The 26188-nt window shown below is 35.4% G+C and overlaps 1 protein-coding gene across 3 annotated transcripts in view; it reads right to left on the reverse strand.

Annotated features, from left to right (window-relative positions):
• The window catches only part of ECT2L (epithelial cell transforming 2 like), a 97082-nt gene that overhangs the window by 42124 nt on the left and 28770 nt on the right, over positions 1-26188 (reverse strand). For 2 of the 3 annotated variants that reach the window (XM_078155106.1, XM_020973734.2), the window contains exons 3-7: positions 20590-20752; positions 17796-18048; positions 15574-15742; positions 9292-9430; positions 7570-7738 (exon numbers count right to left, since the gene is read on the reverse strand). In XM_078155106.1, the coding sequence (XP_078011232.1) occupies positions 7570-7738; positions 9292-9430; positions 15574-15742; positions 17796-18048; positions 20590-20752 (893 nt within the window). The remainder of the gene's footprint in view (positions 1-7569; positions 7739-9291; positions 9431-15573; positions 15743-17795; positions 18049-20589; positions 20753-26188) is intronic. The other variant, XM_078155105.1, reaches the window with a different exon arrangement.

Here is a 26188-nt window from a genome sequence, read left to right on the forward strand (position 1 = left end):
GGAATCTTGTCTTCTCTAAATCTTTCATTCAATTATATGATAGTAAAAGTAGGGTCTACTGTGGAATATCCCTTGAGAAAGTCTGCCTGTCCTCTACTCTGTACTTGAATTAAGCATGCCCTTGGCATATGTATAGATGATTCTCACAAACATTTTGTATAGATGGAAAAGTAGATATATAAGATAGAATGTTTGGTTGGGTTACCTTTTTCACTTAATAAGGAGATTTTTTTCACCATGCCTTTGGTATCTTCTCTTCTTTCAGATACCTTTTCTGTTGCTCTCACAATAATGTTATCTCTTGCACATGTATACTTGTTATAATCCAGTCACTTTCCCCAACTTTATTCTCTCTAACAACATTTGTATCTCTTTTATAAGCACTTTGGGGAATGTGATGTTTAAATTCTAGTATCATAACAATTGTCCTTCATGCTTTGAAAAGTTTTATTTTTCATAAAGATCTTTACTAATCTTTACCATTTTTCTTCTATTTTTTTTCCTTCCTCTCATTTTCATATTTAAATGACCTTGGAGTGATTTTGGTTATCTAGAATCATGATTTTAGGCCTATCTTAGCTTATGCTTCTATAGAGTTTGTCATTACTTCAAAGGCCTATAGGTAGACTAGGTATGAGGAGATTTTGCTAATCTGAAGACATTATGGGTAGGAGAAATTTTCTTTCCCATGAGAAACTTTGCTATCTTTAGGTAGAATAATGGAAAGCACCTGTTCAACTGGTAATATTTGTTCTCTGAATGTTCTAATCATGACATGGTCATTGTGTCTTCTCACTATAACTTCATCAATCTCCTAACTTTGTACCACCCTTTTCCAGATAACTTTGTGCACCTTCATTTAAATTTTGTCATGTCCAAAGGTTATACAATTTCAGCCTTGCTCTAATTCAAGAAAGAGCTTTTTTTTTCATGGTGCGAAGATTTTGTGTATGAGCTTGAAATGCTTTCTCCCTTATAGCTTTAAATTATAAAGAATAATGCCTTTGTTAATCCAACATGGATTAACTGAATCAATTCTTCAATACTTTTTTGTATCTCCAATCAAGCTCTAATCAAGGTTTTACCTTCCACTGTTTCTCTTTTATTTATGAGAAAACATTACTCACAATCTGCTACCAATCTTCTCCATAAGATTTTTACCAATGAGTTCATATTCTAAGTCATTTTTGACCTTTGGGAGGCAGTCTGGTACAATGTAAAGAGCCCTGATTCTGAAGTCAGAGGACCTAGGTTGAAGTCTTATTCCTGATACTTGCCAACTGTGTTCTAGGGCAAGTCACTTAACCTTCCTTGGCCTCAGTTTCCTCATCTGTTAAATTAGTTAAAATTAGAAGGGAAATGGGTAACCAGGAAAAAAAAATCTTTGCAGAAAGTTTTTCTGATAAAGGTCTCATAACCAAGATATACTAGAAGTTGATGCAAACTTACAAAACTAAGAGCCATTCCCCAATAGATAAATAGAGAAAGATATATAAACAGGCAGTATTCAAAGACAGAAAAAATATAAGCTCTCAACAACCATATGAAAAAATGCTGTAATTGACTAAATAATTAGAGATATGCAAATTAAAGGAACTCACACCTATCAGACACAGAAAGATGATAAAAGAAAAAAAGTGACAGATATTGGAAGGGTCTCTGGGAAAACAGGTACACTGATGTACTCTGCTGGTGGAGCTTTGAATTGGTCCAGCCATTTTGGAAAGCTATGTAGAACTATGCCCCACAAAGTTACTAAATTGTAAATACTCTTTTATTCAGCTACACCATTATTAAAACTATACCTCCAAGGAGATGAAAGAAAGAAGAAAAGCGTATATAGGTAAAAACTACTTATAGCAGCTTTTTTCATAGTAGTTAAAATTGGAAACTAAGGGACTGTTCTATTGAGGAATGGCCAAATAAATTATGGTATATGAGTATAACAAATATTATTGTGCCATAAAAAATAATGAGATGGACAGTTACAGGCCAAACTGCAGAGGCCTCTATAAACTGATAAAGAGCAAAGTTAGCACAATTTGTACAATGTATTGTATAGAAACACAACTTTGAAATACTTTAGAACTCTGGTCAATGGAATGATAAACTAGAGGATTAAAGATAAAACCCATCACTTTCCTCCTGCCAGAGAGGTGATGAATTTAGAATGCAGAGACACATACATTTTCAGTAATGGTCAGTGTGGAATTTTCTTTTGTTGGACCATATATGGATATAATGCATTTTTAAAAGATAATCTTCCAGGTTCTTTCTACCCCCAGATCTATAAGCCTTTATCTCTTCACTTGGAGAATAAATAAAACATTTGCTGACTAAAAAACTGTTAGGCTCTTGTGGTCTCCTGGCAATAGTACAGTTGATTTGTCAGCTGAACTTCCTATAAAATTTTTATAATATGTTTCTATATATTTTTTCTATTCACATCCCATGTTCCACAATCAATAACTTGCTTGAATAGATCAAGATTAGTTTCTATTGCAAACTATATTTTTTTATTTTTATTCATTCTTTTTTATTTGTATTAATTTTGATCTTTGCTCTAAGAAGTTAGTGATCTAACTGCATACAAAGAGCTGATTCAGGAATGATTCTCCTCTCTTATCATTCCTGATGCCTATTCATTCTTTTCTTGAAGAACATATTCATGATATATAGGCATATTAAAGTATATACTGATTTAATTTGGAGGATCTTATTGAATTCTTTGTTGAGTTTCTCTGCCTCTGCATCTTATGTAGCAGATGTTGGTGCATAAACTGAAATTATTTTCATGGTAGCCTTTTTATAAATACTTATCACAAACATAGTAGTACAATACAACCAAATGTCCTATGAAATGAAGTTTTTTGTTGCCTTGGAGCTCCCAATAAAACCAACTTTTCCAGCTCCTCTATTTACCTTCTTCAAGAGTATAAATCATCCCTTCCTTTTAGTCACAACTTCATTCTTCTGGTTTTATTTAAAGTGAAAATGCCAAGACTAATGTAATTTATTTCCTCCAAACCTTCACTCATTGATCATTGGACAGGTATCTCCTATTTAAAATACCAATTGCTCTGTTAAAATTCATGATTTTTAGTACTTTCTGTTACTTTCTCCTATTCTGCCAATCTCACTGAAGAAGCAGAAGGGGATTATTTTGCCCTCTTGGGACTGAGGGCTACTTTGCATTTTTTTTATACAGGTAACTGTGATGTACATTATTACATGATAACTGTGCCATCATAGCACTACCAAAAATGCTATTGGAAATTATCATGACTCTTGCTGTTTCTGGACTACTTTCTCATTACATAGTGAAACACTGTATACTCAGGGTTCAGAAGGCCATGATTATTCATCAAATAATTATTTATTGAATACCTATTATGTGTGAAGCATTGTGCTATATACATCACGGAGGATACATGTAAGACAATATTATCCATCAAAGAGTTTATAGACACCTACACAAATAATTATAGTACTATGTAGACTAAAAATACAGTGAGTGCTACAAAGTGCTAAGTTAGTAAAAGGGTGGAGCCATTACTTCTAGAAGGTCAGAGAAGACTTTAGGAAGGAAATCGCATTTGAGCTAAATCACAAAGAATGTATAAAAATTAGATAGGTAGAATAAAGGTGGGGCAGAAGAGCATCTTAAGTAGAAAGAATAGAATGATCAAATGGATGTAGGTAGAAAAGTGAAAAGTATATTTGGGGAATAGCAAATTCCCAGACTAAAGAACAGTTTATCTTAAAAAAAAAAGACATTTATTAAGCATCTACTATGTGCCAGGCACTATGCTAAGTGCTTTACAAATATTCTCTCAATTGATATTCCCAACAACCCTGAGCTATATATGCTGTTATTACTACCATTTTACAGTTGAGGAAATTAAGGCAAAAAGAGGTTAATGACTTGCCCAGGGTAACAAAGCTAGAAAATGTCTAAGGACAGATTTGAACACAGATCTTTCTGATTCCAAGCCCAAAGTTCTATCCACTGCCCTAATAAAAAATAAGTTAGAAAATAAATTGGATTTTGATCATAATTCGAGCAAGAGGAATAGGACAATTAGGAGGGAGCACACTGCACTGTGCTGCCTTTTTAATGAAGCTTTAGAATTCTAGGATCAAGTTCCAGGCAAATATATGTGTCAATAAAGATAAATCAAAGAGAAGTAAAGAGTTCAAGACAAAAGCAAAACTTTTAGGACTTAATAAAGATGAATCAAGAACTTCTTTCCTCTCTCATTCTGAGAGCTCTGATGATTTCACTAAATCACATTCACTTGAGAAGCCTATTCCAATAAGAAAGAAAGAGGTGTGTTGCTTGGGTGCTGTAAAGGAATAAGAAGGTTTAAGTAAAAGAATGTGATGGTTTCACTCTTTAATAGCAATCATAGGTCCCAGGGAATGACAGTAGGTACTCAACAGAAACCAGTGTGGTGCCAATCAGCATAAGATCCTAGTACTAAGAATGAGATAACCTAACTACCCCAAGTGCTCTATGGCAGATGCATATAATGGAATATTTTTGTGCCATAAGAAATTATGAAAAAAGATGATTTCAGAAAATCCTAGGTAGTATAGATTGATGCAGAGTAAAGTAAGCAGAACCAGGAAAATAATTTATATAAAGACCATATACAACATTGTAAAGAAAAAAAACTTCAAAAGACTTCAGGACTAATCAAAGGTATGACCAACAATATTTCCAGAAGACTTATGATGAAACATGTTACCCACCTCTTTATGGAGTGATGATGGACAGAAGAGTTAGAAATGTACATTTTTGGACATGATGTCTATAGCAATCAGTTCCTTGACTATGCCTATTTGTTAAGAAGGGTTTGTTTTCTTTCTTTCTCTTCATTTTCAATTGAGTTTGGGGAGTTAGCAATTGTGGTGCAAAAAAAGAGGGCCATTGTAACATTTTAAAAAGTGCACAGAGAAGCAGGGCAGTTTTGAAAGTAATTTATTACATACCTTAGAAAATATCAAGTGATATGAAATGGAGATTATGGTTTCCTATAGAATCCTCTTTTTATGTTCTGTTATAAATGTCAAAATGCTCTTTTTTAGTGTTTAAGTTCAGAATAATTTTTTTAAAAAGAAAAAATATTTAAATTAATTGGCAAAGGATGTGAAGCATTATCTTATTGAAAGATAAGCAATATAGTACATAAAAGGAGTAGGAAAATGAGTTCTGTTTAATAAAAATTGCTAACATTTGTGCATAAGTAAACAGCTTTAAGATAGGTTGTGAACAGTTTAGTTGTAAAAGGTTAAAAAAAAGGAACTGTGGCATAAATATAAAAGCTCAAATCATCTAATGATGGTTGTAGAATGATGCCCTCTTTTGAATGAAAAGAATTTGATGACTTGAAGAGGCAGAGAGGTAGATTTTCTTTAGTAAAAGCTGCCAAAACTTTAATTATATAGAAACATAGTTGAAAGCACCAACTGTTAAAGTGAAGATCTTTGAAAACTTTAGAATGGCTAGAGCTGCTGGTCACTGTGGTTCCTAAGTTTATTTGCATTTAATAGTTTTAAGATTTAAGAGGACAAAACTCACAAAATGAAAAATCATATAATTGTTTGGAGACTGGAATGATCAAATAAGTATAGTTGATTTCACAATGGATATTTGGTAAGTTTTTATCTTATAAATGAAAGGTGAATCTCTGAGAATCAGGAGGCTCTGATTTAAGCCTGTGATGTGTGTTAAGAATAAGTGAAGAGGTTAAAGAAGTTTGAATGGAATGATCCAGAAAGGGCAAGAGTGGAGTCAACTTTGAGCTGTGTGAAGGAACTAGCAGCAATAAGAAACTTTCAGCTGTCAGGCCTGATTAGCTGAATAAAGCTTCAAACTCAGAAGAGAGCTTCAGTTTTAACTATTGCCCTTTACCTCTACTTACAGTTTGAGAGAGGTAAATCCTCTCAGAAGTGCCTTTTACTCTGCTGCTCTTGCCAATGTAAGAAGGAAAACCAGAAAAGCGAAAGAGGATTTGTAACAATTTTGCTGTATAGGAAGAGATGCTGAGATCTAATTGAACAACTCCGCATCCCAGTGAGGAAAAAGCTGGCTGGGCTTAACTGTATTGCTCAGAAATTCAATCTGAGTTGCTTTGTTATGAGTTCTGTTTACTATAAGGTAACCAGACAATGCAGAATTCTCATAAGTGAATATGTGGCTCAGATCGTCTGAATTGCCCAGAGAGAGGCAGTCTGATCATAGGTAGATCTCTAGATTAGAAAAACTGCTAACTAAAATAAAAGTTTCTCAGCATCCTTTTATGACAGTGAGAGTCAGAAGGAGAGTAGTTAACAGAGAAGCATTTTCATGTTGGTGCAAACATCCCCAGTGAATCAATGATCTCAAAACCTGTAGTTCAATTTGTAAGTAACCCTAAAAACAAACGTTTTCTTCCCTCATGTGCTTCCCTTCCAGGTTTCTGTGTTTACTTAGTCTTTCACACAGGTATTGATTATGTTGTTTGCAGAGTATGATACAGGTTTATGTATGGATTGTGATGTAGTTATTTCTTCATTTGTTTTACTAAATGAGTATCTGTGGTGTGAAATAGTCGTGTTCTAAATGTGTAATGGCTGGTTTGTGTAAATGGAATTACATTGGTGGGGGCTTAATAACTAAAGTACTGAGTAGGGAGAGTTTATTCTTCCACAACAGGGTTACCCCTAGGGCCTGAGAGATTTTGAATGTACCTAGGGTGGTGGTCCTTCTCTAGCAGCCTAACCTATGAGTGTGAGGGCAGCTTAGGGTGAGCAAGCCATCCTAGAGAGAAAGTAGATGATTCATGCCTTGTATGAGGGATGACATTAAAGGGGTTCATGTAGAATACTATAAGAATACATTATGGAGGAATAAGCAAAGTCCAGTGCAAGTTATAATAAACATTCTGAAAGGCAGCTTTAATTCTAAAACATTCTTTCCTGCTAATAAAATAATTATAGTGATTTCTGAAAGAATTTCCCTAGCCCCTTAAAAAAAATTTCAATAAAGTCTTTTGGCTGTTGGTCCAAGATGAATAAACCAATGTTTTTATTCCAATTGATGTGTCTAGGTGCCTCAGTAGATACTGAACTGGGCCTGGAGTCAGGAAGGTCTGAGGTCAAATTCAGCCTCAGACAATTACTAGTTATATGACCCTTGGCAAGTCACTTAACCTCTGTCTGACGCCTCAGTTGAAATGGGCATAATAACAACATCCACCTTGAAGAGTTGTTGTGTGGGTCAAATGAGATAATAGTTGTAGGGGGAAAAGTGCTTAACATAGTAACTGGCACATAGGAGACACTATATAAAAACTTATTCCCTTCTTTCTTCCCTTTCTAACTGGATTGATTTCAATGTCAGTTAAGATGGAGTTCATTTTTTTTTACTGATATCAGAAATACCTCCATATAAAAAATTAATTAAAAAATTTTTCCTTGACTAAATTGATCTTAACTGTAACATTACTATAAAGATTATCAGAAAATGGACATATTAGATCATAGTAGATAAACAAAAAAGGCTTCTACTTTCTTTGAAATTACCTTGTAGTAAATTGATTTCTCTGGAATCTCCATCACTAAATATCCCAATACTCTGTACATTCCGACCATCAAGAACTTTTTCTACAAGCAGCAGTAGACTTTCCAAAGTCAAGCCAGTGTATTCATACACCAGAGGAATGACACTAGTCTTAACACTGTCCACAATCATCTAGAGGAACAATCTGAGTTTCAGAAAATGAAGTTCACTTATTGACAAGTTATTAATGAACAAAATATAATTAATATTAAAATAACATTTATTTTTTAGAAGTGACTATTATTTTTTATCATAAAACCTCTGAAGGCATGGAAGGGAGAAGGTAGACCCCATGGAAGCTTGTTCCTCCATCATTTCTTAACACTAATTCCCAAACTTCCATCTCTGAGGAGCTGCCTGTTTCTATACAGATCCATCCTTTCCTATCACCTTGTATCCAAGAAGATAGCTAGCCAGGCTCAGGAGTAAAATATGGAACCATAGATTAGAGAAAAATTTATTGACTCCCAAAAGGAAACCAACAACTTTGGTCTTTGCCTGGTTGTCCCCATGAGTGGAATATACTCCCTCATCATCTCCACCTCTTACAATTCCTTGTTTCCTTCAAAACTCTGATCAAACAATATTTTCCACGTGAAGGCTTTACTGATCTCCCCATCTTCCAGGGCACTCCTTTTTCCAGCAAAACACACAAAATTTATTTTGTGTCTGTTTTATATGTACTTATATACATTATCTTCTTTGTGAGAATGTAACTTCCTTGAGGTCAGAGACTATCTCGTTTTTATTGTATTTCCTAGTACCTAACACATTGACTGGCACTTAGTAGGTACTTAAATGCTTGTTATTTTATTATTTTCATAGAGTTCTAACTAACTGAGCTAGCTAATTAAACTCCACCCTATTGTGTACATGGGCAACTAGATAGCACAGATGATAGAACACTGGACTCAGAATCAGGAAGACTCATCTTCCTGAGTTCAAATCTGACCTCAGACACTTACTAGCTATGTGACCTTGGGCAAGTCACTTAACCCTGTTTGCCTCAGTTTCCTAATCTGCAAAATGAGCTGGAGAAGGAAATGGGAAACCACTTCATTATCTAGCCAGAAAATCCCAAAATGGGGTCATGAAGAATGGAAAACAATTGAAAATGACTGAACAACAACAATTGTGTATATATAATAAAGAACAGTGTGTTTTCTCTCTCTATGTATATATACATATGTGTGTGTGTATTTTATTCATTTTTATTTTTAAAAAATTTGAATCACATATTAGAAATTTCTTGAATAACTCAATGAAAAATATCATGGTCTCATGTTATTATTTTAGTCTTAGAGAAATTTGGGGAGAATTCTGAATTGTATTGTTCTTTGTGTTTAATGTGGCATAGTAAAATTTGATCATAGGATCATAGCCCTAGAGTTAGAAAAGCCTCAGAGGCTACTAGTCCAACTCCTTTATTTTACAAATGGGAAAACTGAGTTTGAAGGAGAGTGAGGGACTTGGCCAAGGTCACAAAGGTAATTCATGTCAGAGGCAGAATTTAAACCCAGGACCTCTGACTCCAGAGACATTGCTTGTTCCACTGTGCCATGCAATCCTAAATAGATCAAACTATTTTCCTTTCAAAAGGTACATAGTTTAGAAAATGAGGCATTGAGGATTGCCATTGTTACTTTATTCCAGACCAAGTACTGGCCTTATGAGAAAATTAATACCTCATATGCAGGAATCCGAGATGATATCAACACTAGAGAAGTCTGGACTGAATGTGAAAAGCTGCCATACTTCTGATCAACTCTGTGGTAATGTTTATTTGAAAACAGAGGATAAGAATGACTTCCAGACACATTCTTTCTACAGAAGAACAAATGGAAAACAAAAAGGAATATGTTAAGTTCAAATTTTTTTCTATCTGGATTATGAAAAGTAGAGAGGAAGCAAAATACATCCAAAATATTCCACTAGTTCTGTTGATCTCATCAGTTTGGGAGTTGTTTCCATTGATGCAGATTGTAACCCATCCAAACCTTCCCATCCTTTGTGACTCTTATCTATGTTCACCCCACAATTCACCACAGATGGTACATCCCACATCCTGGTAGCCTTCCTCACTTTCTCCTGACGTTGTGAAGACACCAGTGGTACATACTGGCTATCCACAAGCCATTATGTCCTCTTATATAGTTAGCTCATTTTCTCTTCGTGTCATAGAGTTTCTCAATGTCATCCCCTGCTTTGTTCTTCTTTGGTGTTCTTTCTTGGTAATCAATTATAGTCTGTTGGCACTCACCAAGCATCTTTCTATTGTCCTTTGCGGAATATTCTTCTTTACTTCATAAAATCATAGGATTAAAGCTTTAGAACTGGAAGGGACCATAGGGGTTATAGAGTCCAACTGCCTCATTTTACAGTTGAGGAAACTGAGGCTAAAAGAAGGGATTTGCTCAGCACCACATAGCTGGTAAATATCTAAGGCATATATAATATTGGGCAACCTCTATGGTGTGTCTATCCAAATGCATGTTGAAATCTAGGCAACAGGCAATCTTCATTCACTTGGCCTTTGCCGTGTAACACAGGTCAAACTCCTTTGAGTGATTACAGACTTCATCCAGGAGACTCTTCAGTGTCTTTGGGGCTTGATACAATCAACATACTGTCATCCACAAACAGGAACATCTGAAAGATTTCATAATCCACAGGGAATCTCTCTACGTGCACAGTGCACCATCACAATGGTGAATACTTCTGTTTAATGTCTGATCTGAATTTTGTCAGAGTCATTGAACAGGTTTTTCCTCTGTTCTATCTTCCAAGGAATCCTGAATAATCTTGATGCATGAATGGGTAGGCATTGTCTAGTAAAAAGACTTTGGAAGGTAATGTTCTGTTCTACCAAATAAAATTCTTTTTTGTAATCCCCAAACAATAAACACAGTGGGATCTTATATTCTCTACATGATAGCATAAACCAAAAGTTTAATCTTAATTTATACCAAAAAATGTTATCTCAACATTTAGTCCTGTCTTTATTTTTCCTTTGTGGCTCTGCAAATCCCCTTCCTGAGTGTAACAGCAACTAAATCTTCCTGTTTTATTACTGCCTTACCAGCAAGTAGGCAAGTAGAAAGGAAAGATCATGGACACTAACTTCTAGCCTATAGGAGGTGCTAATCAAGTAATTATGGAACAAAAATGCTACCTAGAGTATTAATAGCAGTGATATTTCTCCAGAGGTTGCCCAATATTATGACTTTCCAATTCTCATTGGTCACTCCATGTTCTGTGATGGAAAACAGTATCTTTCTACTGTTTCTTCCAGAACTCTTGGTTACATATCAGCTATGTTACATTGTCTTCTCCTGATATTTTCATTAAAATGTGCATGCTTTTCACAAATCCTCAAAATGTAGTCTATCTTTGGGGTTGTCAAGTTTCAAAATTTCAATGTTGGTTGGTACGTATTTTACCTTTTTACTAATAAGAGAAAAAAAATCTAAATCTCACTGTTATTTGAAGTCTCAAGTGCTTAGACAGAGTTGGCCATGTATATATACTAACAACAACAATAATAACCAATGTCATATAGCGTTTCAAGGTTCACAAAACTCTTTCACCACAACTTTGTGAGGTTAGATGATGTAAATGATATTATTTCTGTTTTATAGGTAGGGACACTGAGTCTCAGAAAAGTTAAGTGACTTGCTCAAGGTCACACAGTATCAGTGCTGGGACGAAACCCAGATTCTCTGATTCTAAATCCAGTGCTCTTTACATTGCAAAATACTTTTGCCTAATTTATAAATATGAATAAGTATGTAAATAAATGTTAATTGATTGAGAAGTACTTGGGACATTGGATTCTACTATCTCCTATGCTATTCTCTAACCATAAGAATCTTAGACTTGCGTCACTTTTTTTTTTTGGACCATAAAATGTCATATAATAAATTGCACCAGTAATGCATGGTCTAGTTGAGTTGTTATGCGTAGACAATTTGGGAAGAGGGTCCAGGAATGCTACTGTTGGTAGCATGGTGCTAGAAATAGTGCTCGACCTGAATCAGGAGGAAACCTGCTTCAAATCCTGCCTCTGTGCCTTTTTAGCTGTGGAACCACAGGCGAGTCATTAAACCTCTCTGAACTTCAGTTTCCTTATCTGTAAAATGGATATAATAATACCTGTAGTACTTATCTTAAAAGGTCTTTATGTGGATCATAAATAATGTATTTATCTGCATATTTATAATATTTTATAAGCATTTTATGAGTTATTAATTCATAAAAGTTATACAAATTTTGTGATGACTGTGTTTTGAATGCCTTTTAGAAATATTTCTAAATCCAGCTAGCCCTATAGTGACACCAATGCAGTAGGAGATGTCATGTCACTATATAAGAAACAACAACATAGTCTCAGGCAGAAAAGTTATATGAGGCTTCATGACTGTCTAGTTTTGTCCTCTCCATAGCATTTTCTCTAAATCATTTCACACACACACACAGAGGAGAGAGACAGACAGACAGACAGAGGCAGAGAGAGAGAGAGCATTACATCTGATCATCTGATACAGACACATCAGAGAGAACGTGGAAGAGTATAGCTGTCAGTGACCTTATAATATCCTAGTATCACTACCCAACCCTTTGATGTATATTGTGCCTAAGATGTCCAGTGGTTTGCAGTACAGTACAAAGCAACTGATTTTACTCAAGGACATGCATAAAAGAGCTAAATTCAAGTGAAAGCCACCCAGACACTTACACTTTCCAGAGCTGTACTATTCTGACACAGGTCTGCTGTTCTCTCTTTCTTCCCAAAATAATTTGTCTTGTGTCACAGTATAAGGGCCAGTCTAACACCACCTATTTGTACTTTTATAAGCCACCTTAAGACTGGCTTAGAAGGGAAGAGATGCTCTCCTCAGGGCTATTGGCAGCACCCCACAGAGCAATTGCTCTATTTTCCTGACTGTGTTAACACCAGGAGTGAGTGAAAGCCCATTGTTAAATTTTCATTGTGAGCATTAATACCACAGAAATTTGGTAACTGCTAAAAATCATGGCTTGATTTATTGCTTTCTTGATTGTCTAGACTTAGGAAAGTGTTAATAATGCAGATTAACTTTAAAGTGTGTATGTGTGTGTGTATTTTTCCCCCAGAGAGCCATGTTGTAAAATATTTACCAACATTCTTTTGTATTTCTCTGTAAACATTTCTGAGTTCAGGAGGAACACAGAAGGCTCAGGAAATGAAGTCATCATCAGGTTAATAATAATAACAATGATTGACATTTATATAACACTTTAAGGTTTGTGAAGTACTTTACATCTGTCATCTCATTTGAGCCTTATGACACCCCTGGTTTATACCTTTTCACTACTTCAACAGGACACCTCATTTGGACATGCTACAAATTCCTGTAAAACTTCAATAGGTCACATCTCATCTTGTGTTATCTTTGTCCATGTCCTCCACAGAGAGTGTGCATCCAACATATTGGGGCCTTCCTCTGTCTCAATATTGCTTGGGTATAAATGAAGCATAGTCTACTGGTTATCCTTCAATAGCAACATCTCCTGCTCTGGTCATACATTTCCCTGCTATCTTTTTACACCATTGCTGCAGTGTAATTCTTCATTGGTTATATGTCAACTCATGGCCACCATGTCTCTACATTGCCCTTTGGATTATCTGTAACTTTAATTCTTTTAAGACTATGGTAACCCATGCTTCATTCATAATCATATGACATCCATCACTAGAAGAATGCAAATGTTAAAAAGACATGCCTTTTTTTCAGGGAATGCTTGACCTCATTAAAAGCACTATTATTTTCCAAATTAAATCCAACTTATCTTCCTTGGCCTATTCAACTCTAGGCTGAATTCACTGTCTATTTGTGGAGTCTGTTCACAATTTACATCTTGGTGGACCTACTCTATGGGATGTCCACTGAACTGGGTATCATAATCTGGACAACAGGCATGCTTCATCTACTTGACTTTTCTTGTATAGATCATAAGCTTTGAAAGGGAAAGGATTTCAGGAGACACTGTATCCATCTACTCATTTTGTCCCAACCTATCATTTTACAGATGAGGAACCTGAGGCTCAGAAATATTATATGACTCATGTAAGGTCATAGAACTAGGACTCTCACCAAGGTCCCCAGACCACAAATCTAGCACTCTTTCCACTGCACCATTTGACTCTGGATAATAGCCTGAACTCTGTTAAATAATTGTAGATTTTGATTAGGAGGCATTACAATATTCTGGGATTTGATGTAATCACCAGCACAATGTCATCCACAAACATCCATTTGGAGGACCTCACCACCCAAAGGAAATCTCTGTTTCATTTGGACTCTATGCTAGACTTTCTCCATGAAGGTGACAAATACCTTCCTATTTTATGCCTCACTGGAGATTTATCATCACAGAATCATTGAGGTTACCTCTTATGTTTCTCTAGTTATTTCATATGATGCATGGGCTACATGTGTATGTGTATATGTTTGAGGAGAATCTTCAAGAAAGAATTTTGCTCTACCTAATGAATGGTGGGTTTCTTTGTTTTTTTAACATATGAACAAACAAGTACAATGGGGCATTTTTGTGATTTTAAAGATATAGCCTACTGTAGAGTGTTATCTATGAAAGCCTGACTATTCCCTTCTCATATATTTATTAAGGATGTACTTAATATGTAGGTACAGTGTTCTCATACATATTTTGTTGATCCAGGAAAGGAGTTATTAACATAAATTGCCTTAGTCTGTCCTATCTCTTTAGCAAAAAGATTGTTTGTGGCCTCAGATGTATTTCTAGGCTTTTTTCTTTTTTTCCTCTTTGTAGCTACTGATTTACACATGTTAATTTTCCTTAAGAACTGATAATAGTCTCTTTTGATTTCTATTATTTTTCCCATTTCCTATTTTTGCTACCATTAACTCATTTAAATAAAGTTGGTGTTATTAACTGCAAGTCATATTGCCTCATTTTTATTCTACTTTGGTATTGATTTTGATGTTGGCAGTAACAAGCTCATATTGTGACTGTGCAGCTGATTTGGAAATGGCTTTCACATTGCTAATCAGTCATTTCCTATCTGTTAAGATAGAATCAATCTGATTTTTTGATGTTATTTACTATTTGCCATGTCCAGCACTTCCCAACCCTCTTCTTGGAGAAAGCATTCATGACATCAGGGCATAAGACATTTGTATGGTCTACCAGCCTTTGACCTCTTTAATTTCTTGATCATGAGCTATATATTGTAAAATTTTTTCACCATCTTCCCTTATGTTCATCTTTGCCCCAAGTATTAAAATATTGATTTAATTCAGAGAATCTTAAATTCTTAGTAGAATTTCTCTACTTCTCATCCTCTATAATGGATGTTGGTATATAAACTGCAACTATTTTTATGGTAATCTTTTTACAAATGCTCACCATAAGCATTGCCATAGGAGATAAGCAAGTGTCCTATGAAATGGCCTTTCTTGTTGCCTTTGCATGAAGGATATAACCAATCCTGCCAAATCATTTATTTGCTTTTCCACTGAGAGACTGTGAGACATCCTTCCATTAAGCTGCAACTTCCTTTATCTACTGGTTTCATTTATAGCAAGCATATGAGCCAGTTCCTTCAGTAGCATGTTTATTCACTGGTCACTAAACAAAAATCTTATAGTTTGGGATAAGAACCATTAAGCCAATGTTAATCCTATAAGATTGCCTAAATATTAAAGTACTGATACTAAATTACCATCAAATGCTATATAAAAAATCACAATACAAGCTAGAATGATGTTTAGAAGAAAAGTAAAAATCTTGAAGTCATATGAAACTACATATTATAGTTATAGCTAAAAACAAAATATGGATTGAATCACTTTAAGGAAGCACCACATGTCAACTGAATTGTTTAAAAGATAGATACTGAGATGTTGGAATGATTTCTAGCCTACAGAAAATGGAGATTTGCTTACTTTTTAGGTAAGGCTTCTAAAGATGCTAAAACAAGCTGTTTCTCCAAAGCTGCACTCAATCCTATGCGATCCTTTATAACCTGTGGGAGTTGTGGCTGGCATCTGGATTTTAACACTGTAGAGCAACATGTTCCACTCATCCAAGGGGGTCGAACTTTGAATAACTCTCCTGAAAAATAAATATCAATAGCGTCTCCTATTTACTTATAGGTATCTCTAAAGACATGTAGATATAAATGAAACCATCAGTAATAAAATAGAACGGTGATAATCCAACCAAAAATAACTATTGGATTTTATTTGCTCTTGGAATTACAAGTGAAAGTACCTAATGATTTTAGCTAGAAATGAACAATGTTAAGAAAATAAGTCATTCTCATATTTGGGGAATTGATTATATAATTTACAAGCTTTTCCTTCCATCTTCCCAAATTTAAGCCTTTTCGTTTTTCTTAGCCTCTATAGTGGAGATAAATAGCTACAAAGGAGACATGCCTTTCAAATCTCAAACTGAAATCAATCTTGCCACTTACTTTGGTATCCCAGAAATATGCAGCTTTAGCTACAAATGTGACTGGTCATATTTCAACTTATTTCCTATATTCTCTCTCTAATTCACCCATTCTTTGCCACACACAGGTTCATAGATTTTCCTCAGAGACCATTTAGTCCAAGCCTACAGTTAAGGACACTGAGGCTCCTGAAGGTTGGGTGACTTGCCCAAAGTCACACAGGAAATGCATCACAGGTTTAAGTTGAAATTAAGAACCTCTACTTCCAGAACCCATGATCTTTCCATTGTATCATGATGTCTCCTAGTGCCCCAACCTCCTTCCTGCTTCTACCCTTATTTTCTTTCTTTTTTCTTTTCTTTTCTCTTCCTTCCTTCCTTCCTTCCTTCCTTCCTTCCTTCCTTCCTTCCTTCCTTCCTTCCTTCCTTCCTTCCTTCCTTCCCTTTTTTTCTTTCTAAATTCCCATCCAGGCTCTTACTTTTACTCCTATGTATTACTTTTCTTCATCTTTTTTTCTAAATTGTAAAAACATGTAGTATACCTAGATACCAATGAAAGTGATCTTACTTGAGCTTGTATAAAATCTTTCATCATAAATCTTATGTGATGATACAGGAAGAAAAATAGCAACATGGAGGGAAGAATGCTTTAATTATGTTTCTTTCCAGTGCAATATTAAGAATGGACCAATGAGACCATACAACTGTCATAACTGACAACAACAATAACTGACATTTATATAACACTTTAAAGTGTGAAAAGTGCTTTACATACACTGCCATTATCACCTCACAACAACTCTACAAGTTAGACACACTAGAGGTATCTCTACTTTCCAGAAAAAGAAATAGATTGTTACAGGTGAAGTGACTTGTCCATGACCACAGAGCTAGTGTCAGAAATAAGATCTGAACTATGATCTTCCTCATTCTGAGTCCAGAATATCTTATAAAGACTTCAAACTTTAAGGGAAAAAAAACAAAAATAATAAGGACTAGTCTTTGCTTCTACTCCCCATTAGGGTTTTTCTTACTTTAGAAGGAATTTGTCTTAGAAAATATAACATGCTCTTGTCCTACTTGGGTAAATTGCTAGTAAAACAAATCACAAAGTATTTTTTGCCTACTTAAATAAAAGGAGATCCATGGTATAATGTGCTGGATTTAGAGTCATCAGACCTGATTTGGAGGTCCAATTCTATGGGAACCAGGACCAGTACATAACAGCTACAGGCTTCATTTTCCTCATCGATAAAGTAAAGAGAACTCTGGGTCATCTAAGACCTCCAGGTCCCTTCCAGCTTTAGACCTATGATCATCTAATCCCCTGTGAATCAAAAAGAAGTGAAAGTTAAAGCAATTGAATGGATGAGACAATCTTCCACTCCCTTGGTTGAAAGCAAAATTATGGTCTGTATTACTGGTTGAACAAATCTCATTGTGACAAATACAATTATAACTATAAATCAAAAACTTTTGCATAACAAGATTTCCAAACACCAGCTAATGACCTACTTCACTTCAAGTTCTATTTGATCCCTCCCCAAACTCTAAGCTCAACAAAATAATCTGGACAAACCATTAGATTTTCTTGTAAAAGGAATTAAACTTCATCTAGAGTAGCTGTTCACATTCATTTCCATTTTAGGCCCAACTAAAAGACATTTTCCCCACTTTGGAAGATTATTATGGTTTCTGAAGTATTACTGACTCTTACGGAGTGCTAGTCTTCCCCAAATAATTTTTCTTAGGCGTCTTTCTCTTTGCCTTTCTTCTTGTTCCTCATTTTCTGATTTGGGTTCATTGAGGGTCCCGTAGATAGCAGAAGCTTCCCTTGGGGTCAGCCAATCCAAGGTGGCAACACAGGCAATGTAATGACGCTTCCAAGCACCATACTCATTTTCTGGGGGATCGTAAGGCAGAAACCATCCAAACCTAATGCACTTTGGCCTCCACAAGCAATCCTTCAAACAAAGATACACAAGGAAAGGAGAGGCTGTCATGTTTTTTCTTCAACACCAGTTTCCAGATAACAATATTTTAAGACTCACTGGGAATTTTCCCCCCCATTACAATTAGAGTTCTTTCACTGGTAACATTAATTCAGTTTTAAGCTTCCCATTATCTCATAACTTGCTATGCTTCTGAGAATAGACTCCACCCTCTGGGATAGGAACTGAACCTTGTTTGTTCTGCATCTGTGATGGTGCCATATTGGTAATCTTCATCTCCATCTCCCTCATTTATCCTCCCCCATCTGGATTATTTTATTCTCCTGACCCTAGAATTTAGGGGACATTTAAAATGACTTCAATTTAGGGTTCAAAATAAATCATTATGCATAGTTCCCTTTCACCCATTCTAGGGTTAGATTAATCTGCTCTCTGAGGGTCCCATTATAGACCTTCCTTAAAAAGTGTATCTATTTTAAATTTTAAAAAGTTTGCTTTATCACAGTGTAACACCTCTTTCTCTAGGCTCTCCTACATAGACTATAGATTCTGTTATTGTATCCTTAAGAGTTAAATGGAATGTTGCAGAAAAAGCAGTTTGGGTTGGTAGGTTAGAATGACAGTTTAAACTGTCATTCTATGAGCTGCTTCTTCCTAATGAGTTGGAGAGAATATATGTTGCTTTTTTTGATTACAAGAAACTATAAGCTAAACTATAGAGAAGACCGAGACAAAGAAGTTGGGGAAAACTTTCTTTCTGTAAGAGCTATCAATTGATATTTTATGGTAAAACAAGGATTCTCTGAAAAGTCTGTGAGGAATTTTCAGTTATAGGGTATTCTTGAGAAGATGCTACCTATAATGACTCAGTAGAGAAGAAATAAAGAAGACCAACACAATTTAATTCCTGAAAGGCTGAATTTAACTTTCATCTTGAGAAAAAATATGAAGAATATTCTTGAGAGACTAATTAGTATATTGAATGAAATGAATGATGGAATTATGTTTCCAAAAGTAAAGAATCATCTGTTGTTAGAGTGAAGGTTTTAGGTGATTGTCCCTATAATCTTTCCCATTGTCAAAAATATGATACATAATTATATCTTTTGTTACTGATTTCATTTGTTAATAAATTACATGTCCAATAACCTTAACATTCATTTAATCATGGGAGATTAAGGGTTTTAATATGTAAGTTACAAACTATAAATTTATAGTGATATATGAGTAACTATGAAGAGTCGGACATGACTGAACAACAACAAATGAGTACTATTGGGAAAAGAGGCTTCTATAGTTTAATAAATAAATAATATTTATTGACTTGGGGAAGAGGATCAAGCCAATCAATTAATTATTGAGAAAGCGGTCATAAATTTATTAATTCTTAGGAAAATACTAAACTATATCTAAATAAACTATATCTACATCTATAAAGTAAACGATTATTCTAATGCTTGAAATAATAAAATTTAAATATGGGAACATGTCAGGTGTCAGGCTAAGGAGTAACCTAGATGTGAGGTGTGGTTTATTCCATAATACTTAATAAAACAGCATTTTTAAAATTTGAAAGAAAAAAGGAAATAAGGGCACAACAGAGTAGAAGCAGGAGCTATGATGGAAGACACCAATTTTATGCCACTGTGGGCAAGCTTCTTCTAAGTTCAACAACTTGATAAGCAACTCAGATGAGCTAGAGCTACCAGTCAGCAAACAGATGTCAGCCAGGTAGAGAACAGTGGAAAGATTACAGCTGCCAAGCTATTCGGGCTTTACACAAAACCAACACATTTAAACTGCTTGATGACATAGTATACACACAATAAAATATAGACAAAATGGAATAGAAATGATTTGTCATGAAGGGAAATTCCAGGGGAAAAAGGTGTCATCTATTTTTTTGAACGATATTTCCCCTGAGTTTAACATTTAATATTTAATGGTGTTTCCCATAATTAGGTGAATAGTTCATAAAGGTTAATTTTGATTGGAGGAGGGGAGTGTGCATCCAGGCTTATGATTCCATTGTTATAGGAAAATCCCAGCATTGAAATTTCCTCCACCAATTCAAATGAGCAAATCAACTGCTTGGAAATACTAATAGGTTGTCCATAGCCAAATAGTGGAGGCAAGATTGAATTTCAGTCTTCCTCACCCTAAAGTCAATTCTCTTTCCACTATGCAACATGTTCTCACTTTACCTAACTACAAAGTAAAATACAATGTTGAGGAATAAAATTTCAAAATTATTTTCCTTGCTCTGTCACTTAGTAAAACTATGAGTTTTGGCAGGTTACTTAACCTGGTTTCAGTTTCCTTATCTACAAAATGAGAGGAGTGGAACGGAAAACCTGTGAAGTCTATTTGAGTTCTACATCTATGACCCTATAAACCTGAGTACAAGTTTAAAAACAGTTTTGTTCCTCAAAATTTTATCACAGTACTCAGGATCACAAAACAATGTTATTCAGACCACCAAAATATGCAGCTGCCTTGACAGATAGATGTGTTTGTATTTTGTGACAAAGAACTGACGAGCCATAGATAGACCTGTTCAGTTAAAAACTTCCAAGGCCAGTTAACTTGTGCAGCTGCACACAAATCCATGGGATTCAGGAAGGAGAAAATGTACAGAGAAATGAAACGCGGCAACACTGTACAGAAATCCACTTTGACCACTGGAATCTTCTCAGAAAACCAGTCTTTGACAAACCTACAAAAAAGATACAAGAATTTAATCTTCAGCACTGATATCCAAAACTGACTGTGAGGTTCAGATTATTTTTCTCACACTGCTTTTCTACTTGAAGAACACATTAAATCTAAAAAAAAAAACTAGAGAAATATAACCAACTTTTAATTATCCACATGATATCAAGGATAACTAATTTTTAAAAATACCATTTCATCCATTATTTCACCTCCCTCTAACAAATTTTTTGTTGTAAGGAGGAGGTATTGATTAAGTCAGTCAATCAATTACCCCCATCCTACTTTGCCCTGATAATACCTATATTGAGTCAATAAATCAGAGATACGAACTAAGTGTAAGTGAAGTCTAGATACTGCTATTGATTTGATCAATCAAAGGGTTTAGACTAAGTGTAAAATGTTTCTTGATCCATTTAGAAGTCCCTAAAAGACTTTGGATGAAATGGAGAGACACTACATAGGCAGCTTCTTTGGATTGGGTGAGGACACTTGGTCACACTGGATGTGTTTTTTTTTTAATGTAAAATAGCAAGCCAATTAGGAATTCATTTGGGCAATGGAGTGTGTAGAAACTTAGTAATGGAAGCTGGCATAGCTTCCTCCACTGAGAAGGAATCCTTTGGGAGCCAGGGTAAGAGAGTGTCTCCATTTCTTTCCCCTTACTTTTTTCCCCCTCCTCCTGCTTTGACCTGAGGATAACCTTATGAACTTGAAGAGTTAGAAGACTTGCGTATGGCTGTCATAGTCCTAGCAGCATCCTCAGAACAGGTGACACCCTGTCTGCTTTGGGAGCCAATGTAAAACTAGACACGATGAGGAAAGGCAACTTCAAGTTTCTACAAGGAAGGAGAAAACAACACTGTACTGAAGCAAAACTTTTTAAGTATCCCACAAAGGTGCACCTCTTTGCTACATGTGCTTTTTAAACACAAGCCCTCTTTTCTCTGGACTCTGTGTACTGTTGGGAGAGTATGTCACAGAATTTTTGGGGAATGTTCTGTATCAATTATTCTCACTCTACTACCTTAGTATGTCCCTCTCTAAAAGCTAATTAAGTCTAGTTGACTAACTGACATCAACTGATAATCACAGAGGAAAGAATACCACTGGGGCCTTGTGATCTAAACAGCATTAGATGGATACCTTCAGCTCCTCAAAGTTTTCAGTAGAACCCTGGGGAAAGATGTAACTGCTACCTTTGTGAAACAAAATCAGCCAATAAGAGTGTGGGGTGGGTAAATCCCAAGCATGTGCTATACTTCCTTTTTCTTTTTTTAAAAATTTATTTACTTTTAGTTTTCAATATTCACTTCCACAAGATTTTGAGTTCCAAATTTTCTCCCCATCTCATCCCTTCCCCCACCCCAAGATGGCATGTATTCTGAATACCCCTTCCCCTAATCTGTCCTCCCTTCTATCTCTCCCCCCCTTATCCCCTTCCCCTTCAATTTTTCTATAGGACAGGATAGATTTCTATACCCCATTTCCTGTATATCTTATTTCCCAGTTGCATGTGAAAACAATTTTTTTAAACATTTGTTTTTGAGTTCCAAATTTTCTCCCTTTCTCCCTCCCCAGCCACCCTCATTGAGAAAGAAAAGCAACTCAATACAGGTTATACACGTGTAGTAATGTTTCAAAACACTTTCACAGTAGTCATGTTGTGAAAAACTAAGTATATTTCCCTTAATCCTATCCTGCCCTCCATTTATTCTATTCTCTCTTCTGATCCTGTCCCTCCTTACAAGTGTTTGCTTCTGATTACCCCTTCCCCCAATCTGCCCTCCCCTCTATCATCACCCTTCTCTCTTGTCCCCTTCCCCCTCTATTTTCCTGTAGGGTAAGATAGATTTCCATACCCAATTGAGTATGTATGTTATTCCCTCCTCAAGCCAAATCCATTGAGAATAAGATTCACTCATTCCCTCTCACCTTCCCGTTTTCCCTCCACTGTAAAGGACTTTTCTTGTCTGTTTTATGTGAGATAATTTACCCCATTCTACCTCTCCCTTTCTCCTTCTCCTAGTATAATCCTCTCTCACCCCTTAATTTTATTCTCCAGATATCACCCCTTCATCTTCAACTCACCCTGTGTCCTCTACCTACCTATCTATCTATCTATCTATCTATCTATCTATCTATCTATCTATCTACACACATATAATTTTTCCTTCCAACTACCCTAATGCTGACAAAGGTCTCATGAGTTACAAATATCATCTTTCTGTGCAGGAATGTAAACAATTCAACCTCAGTAAGTCTCTTATGATTTCTCTTTCCTGTTCACCTCTTCATGTTTTGCTTGAGTCTTGTATTTGAAAGTCAAAGTTTCTCTTTAGTTTTGGTCTTTTCATCAAAAATGCTTGAAAAGCCTCTATTTCACTGAATGTCCATTTTTTCCTGAAGGATTATATACTCAGTTTTGCTGAGTAGGTGATTCTTGGTTGTAATCCTATCTCCTTTGCCCCCTGGGAATATCATATTCCAAGCCCTGTAGTCCCTTAATGTAGAAGTCACTAAATCTTGTGTTATCCTGATTGTGTTTCCACAATACTTGAATTGTTTCTTTCTGGCTGCTTGCAATATTTTCTCCTTGACCTGAGAACTCTGGAATTTGGCTACAATTATACTTCCTTTTTCAACTCCTTATGAATAATTAATAAAGGCAGCAAGAGAGGAAAAATGAAAAGTCTTAATTAAACTGTACTTCAATAGTTTTATATTTTCCCTTCATCCATATTCTCTTTCTTGATTCCCTTTCCCAATGTGGAAGAAGAAATGGCAAACAATTCTTCTTTCCTTCTCTCTTTCCCCAATTCTACTGTATCCAGTATTGGCTTTCCTTTGATGAGCAGCAGGCTTCAATCTCTAAAGGCTTAGTAAGACCTAGTGCTTGTAACCTCAACATTGGATTTTTAAAGCACTTTAAGTCAATTTCTGGAAGAATTTATGTATCAAATTCTGGAAGAGTTTACCTATTTATATTTTCTAGAAGATTGTTATTCCCTATCCCTGCCGTGTTTTCTGTTATTTTCCTTTGTAAAGCTCAGACATCTGTCTCAGAGGATTTCTCAAAAAGTGATGTTCTCACACAGTCAATATGGAAGGGCTCTATTCTGCCAATTTTCCTGATGCACTTTAAATTCATAGTAATGATACATTCTTCTTTTGTTGTGGAGTGTTTTGTTGATATTTTACATAAGGTTGAAGCAATGGATTGATAGATTATTTCTTTATACTCCAGTTGCTACTTACATGTAACCTGTTTTTTTTTTATTTCTAAAGGATTGAAAATGAAATCTAAAAAGCCTACCTGCCTCTGATATAAGTTTAAGTTAGTCAGAATTTCCTCTTTCTGAAGACAGATTCCCCACTTATTATCCTCTAACATCCTCTATCCTCTTCACTTTTTTTTTGTCATAGACTTCTTTGGCAGTCTGAAGCCTATGCATCCACTCTCAGAATAATGTTTTTGAAAGCATAAAATAAAATGGATAGGTGTACAAAGGAAACCAATTCTATTGAAATTCAGTTATCAATTTTTTTCCCCCAAAAAAAGTTCTTGGGACCCCAGGTTAAGAACCTCTACCATGATATCATCACCAACTTGCACCTGTAGGCCTCTGACTAGTCAATCCCTAGTAACCCAGTTGTCAACTCCTGTTTGAGTAGCAAATACTGAAACCTCTTATGTAAGGCAAAAGATGCCTCAATTTTAATTTCTCCTTTTCTCCTGGCTCATTGCATCTGTGCTTTGAACCAGAGCATTTTCTAAACTTGCTCATCAGTACTTTCTAGCTCTTTACTTAGTCTGTAACTCATAGCTTTAATGTCTGACTCCTGCCTTTCAATCCCAGACCTGTCTTGATTTGATTTTCTCATTCTTGGTTACTCATATTGTGTCTATAAATCTTGACATGCTGGCTATTATAGGAATAAACAAACCTTTCATCTACATCAATAACATCTGTTTATATTTATGTGGTTAATAGTGCCCTTTGAAATGTGAATTAGCCAAAAATATGCTTATACTTAGAGCCTTGAACCCTATGGGAAAGGAACGTGTTGTGACTCCATTTACAAAAAAAAAAATTGTAAAAATTGCATTGAGCAATCTTGTTGTTCTCTCTTCCTTGTGTAGAAATAAAAAGTCTGCAAGGGGTGGGGGTTGGGGGTGAAGGGAATAGGAAATAGAAAAGCCAATATAGTAACAATCACTGAGTAATCAAGAATTGCCTACATCTTCCTACTTTCAAGAAACATTTGTTGAATGCTTAGTATTTGCAAGGCATTATTCTAAGGCAGTGGTTCTCAAAGTGTGGGTCTACAAGGTCAAGAGTATTTTCATAATAATGCTAAATGTTTTAATGGTCTAATAAGTAAATATTGAAAGCTACTATGATCCAAATAAACAAAAGCCATTTGGGAGGTCCTCAATAATTTTTAAGAGAGTAAAGAGATCCTGAGGACAAAAAGTTTCAGAAGTGCTATTCTAAGGCATAATTATACAGGAAACAAGAATAAATAAGACACAATCCCTGTCCTTCTGAGTATATATCATAATCTGGACAACAAGCAAAAAAATGAAATTGGCTATTTCTTAACAGATAGAAAAAGACTGGTTACTGGAAGTCATTTCAGAATCATCTAGTCAGATCGATAACCAACTAGTTGGAGCACATGTCAAATGCCAAAGTCAACACTAAATTAGAAAAAATAGACAAAAATGAGATGATACCAGGTGTGATTTCAGTAGCCCCAAAATGACCTGCTTAAATAAGCAGCTAACAATGAAAAATGAATAGACAAAAATGCCAAAGACATTGATTTTTATACTATGTCTTGGAGAAGCTTAATCAATGCAAAATAATCACCACAATAAGGTCCAAAAGAACTCAGAACTTTCCTCAGATAGCAAATATTTGACTGACTGACTAAGCAGAGAGATATAGCAATCAGCGTCACTGCCAGTTTACAGCATAAATTAATTTGTAAAGCATTATGAGAAGGTGAGTGGAAGATAATGAGTAAGACTACTTCACAAAACAGTGAAAAGGCAATAAAGAGGAAACCAAACCAGAAAATGGTGTGGAAACCAAAGAGGCCAGATCATCACAAAAGATGCATAGATGCATGGGCCTGGAATCAGAAGACCTGAGTTCAAATCCAGCCTTAGACACTCACTAGCTATGTGACTGAATAAGTTACTTAACCTCTGTTCGTCTCAGTTTTCTCAACTGTAAAATAGGGATAATAGCACCTACTTCCTAGAATTGTTGTGGGGATCAAATGAGAAAATATCTGTAAAGTAATTAGCATCATGCCTGGCACACAGTAAGCAGTATATAAATGCTAAGTATCATCATAAGGTGCTGTGCTCTATGAGCAAAGCTGAATTGAAGTAGCTCAAAAGAAATGCGAGATGTGCAAATTTAGA

The sequence above is a fragment of the Phascolarctos cinereus genome, unplaced genomic scaffold (genome assembly GCF_003287225.1).
Source record: "Phascolarctos cinereus isolate Bilbo 61053 unplaced genomic scaffold, phaCin_HiC Scaffold_5;HRSCAF=322, whole genome shotgun sequence".
Lineage (NCBI taxonomy): Eukaryota > Metazoa > Chordata > Mammalia > Diprotodontia > Phascolarctidae > Phascolarctos > Phascolarctos cinereus.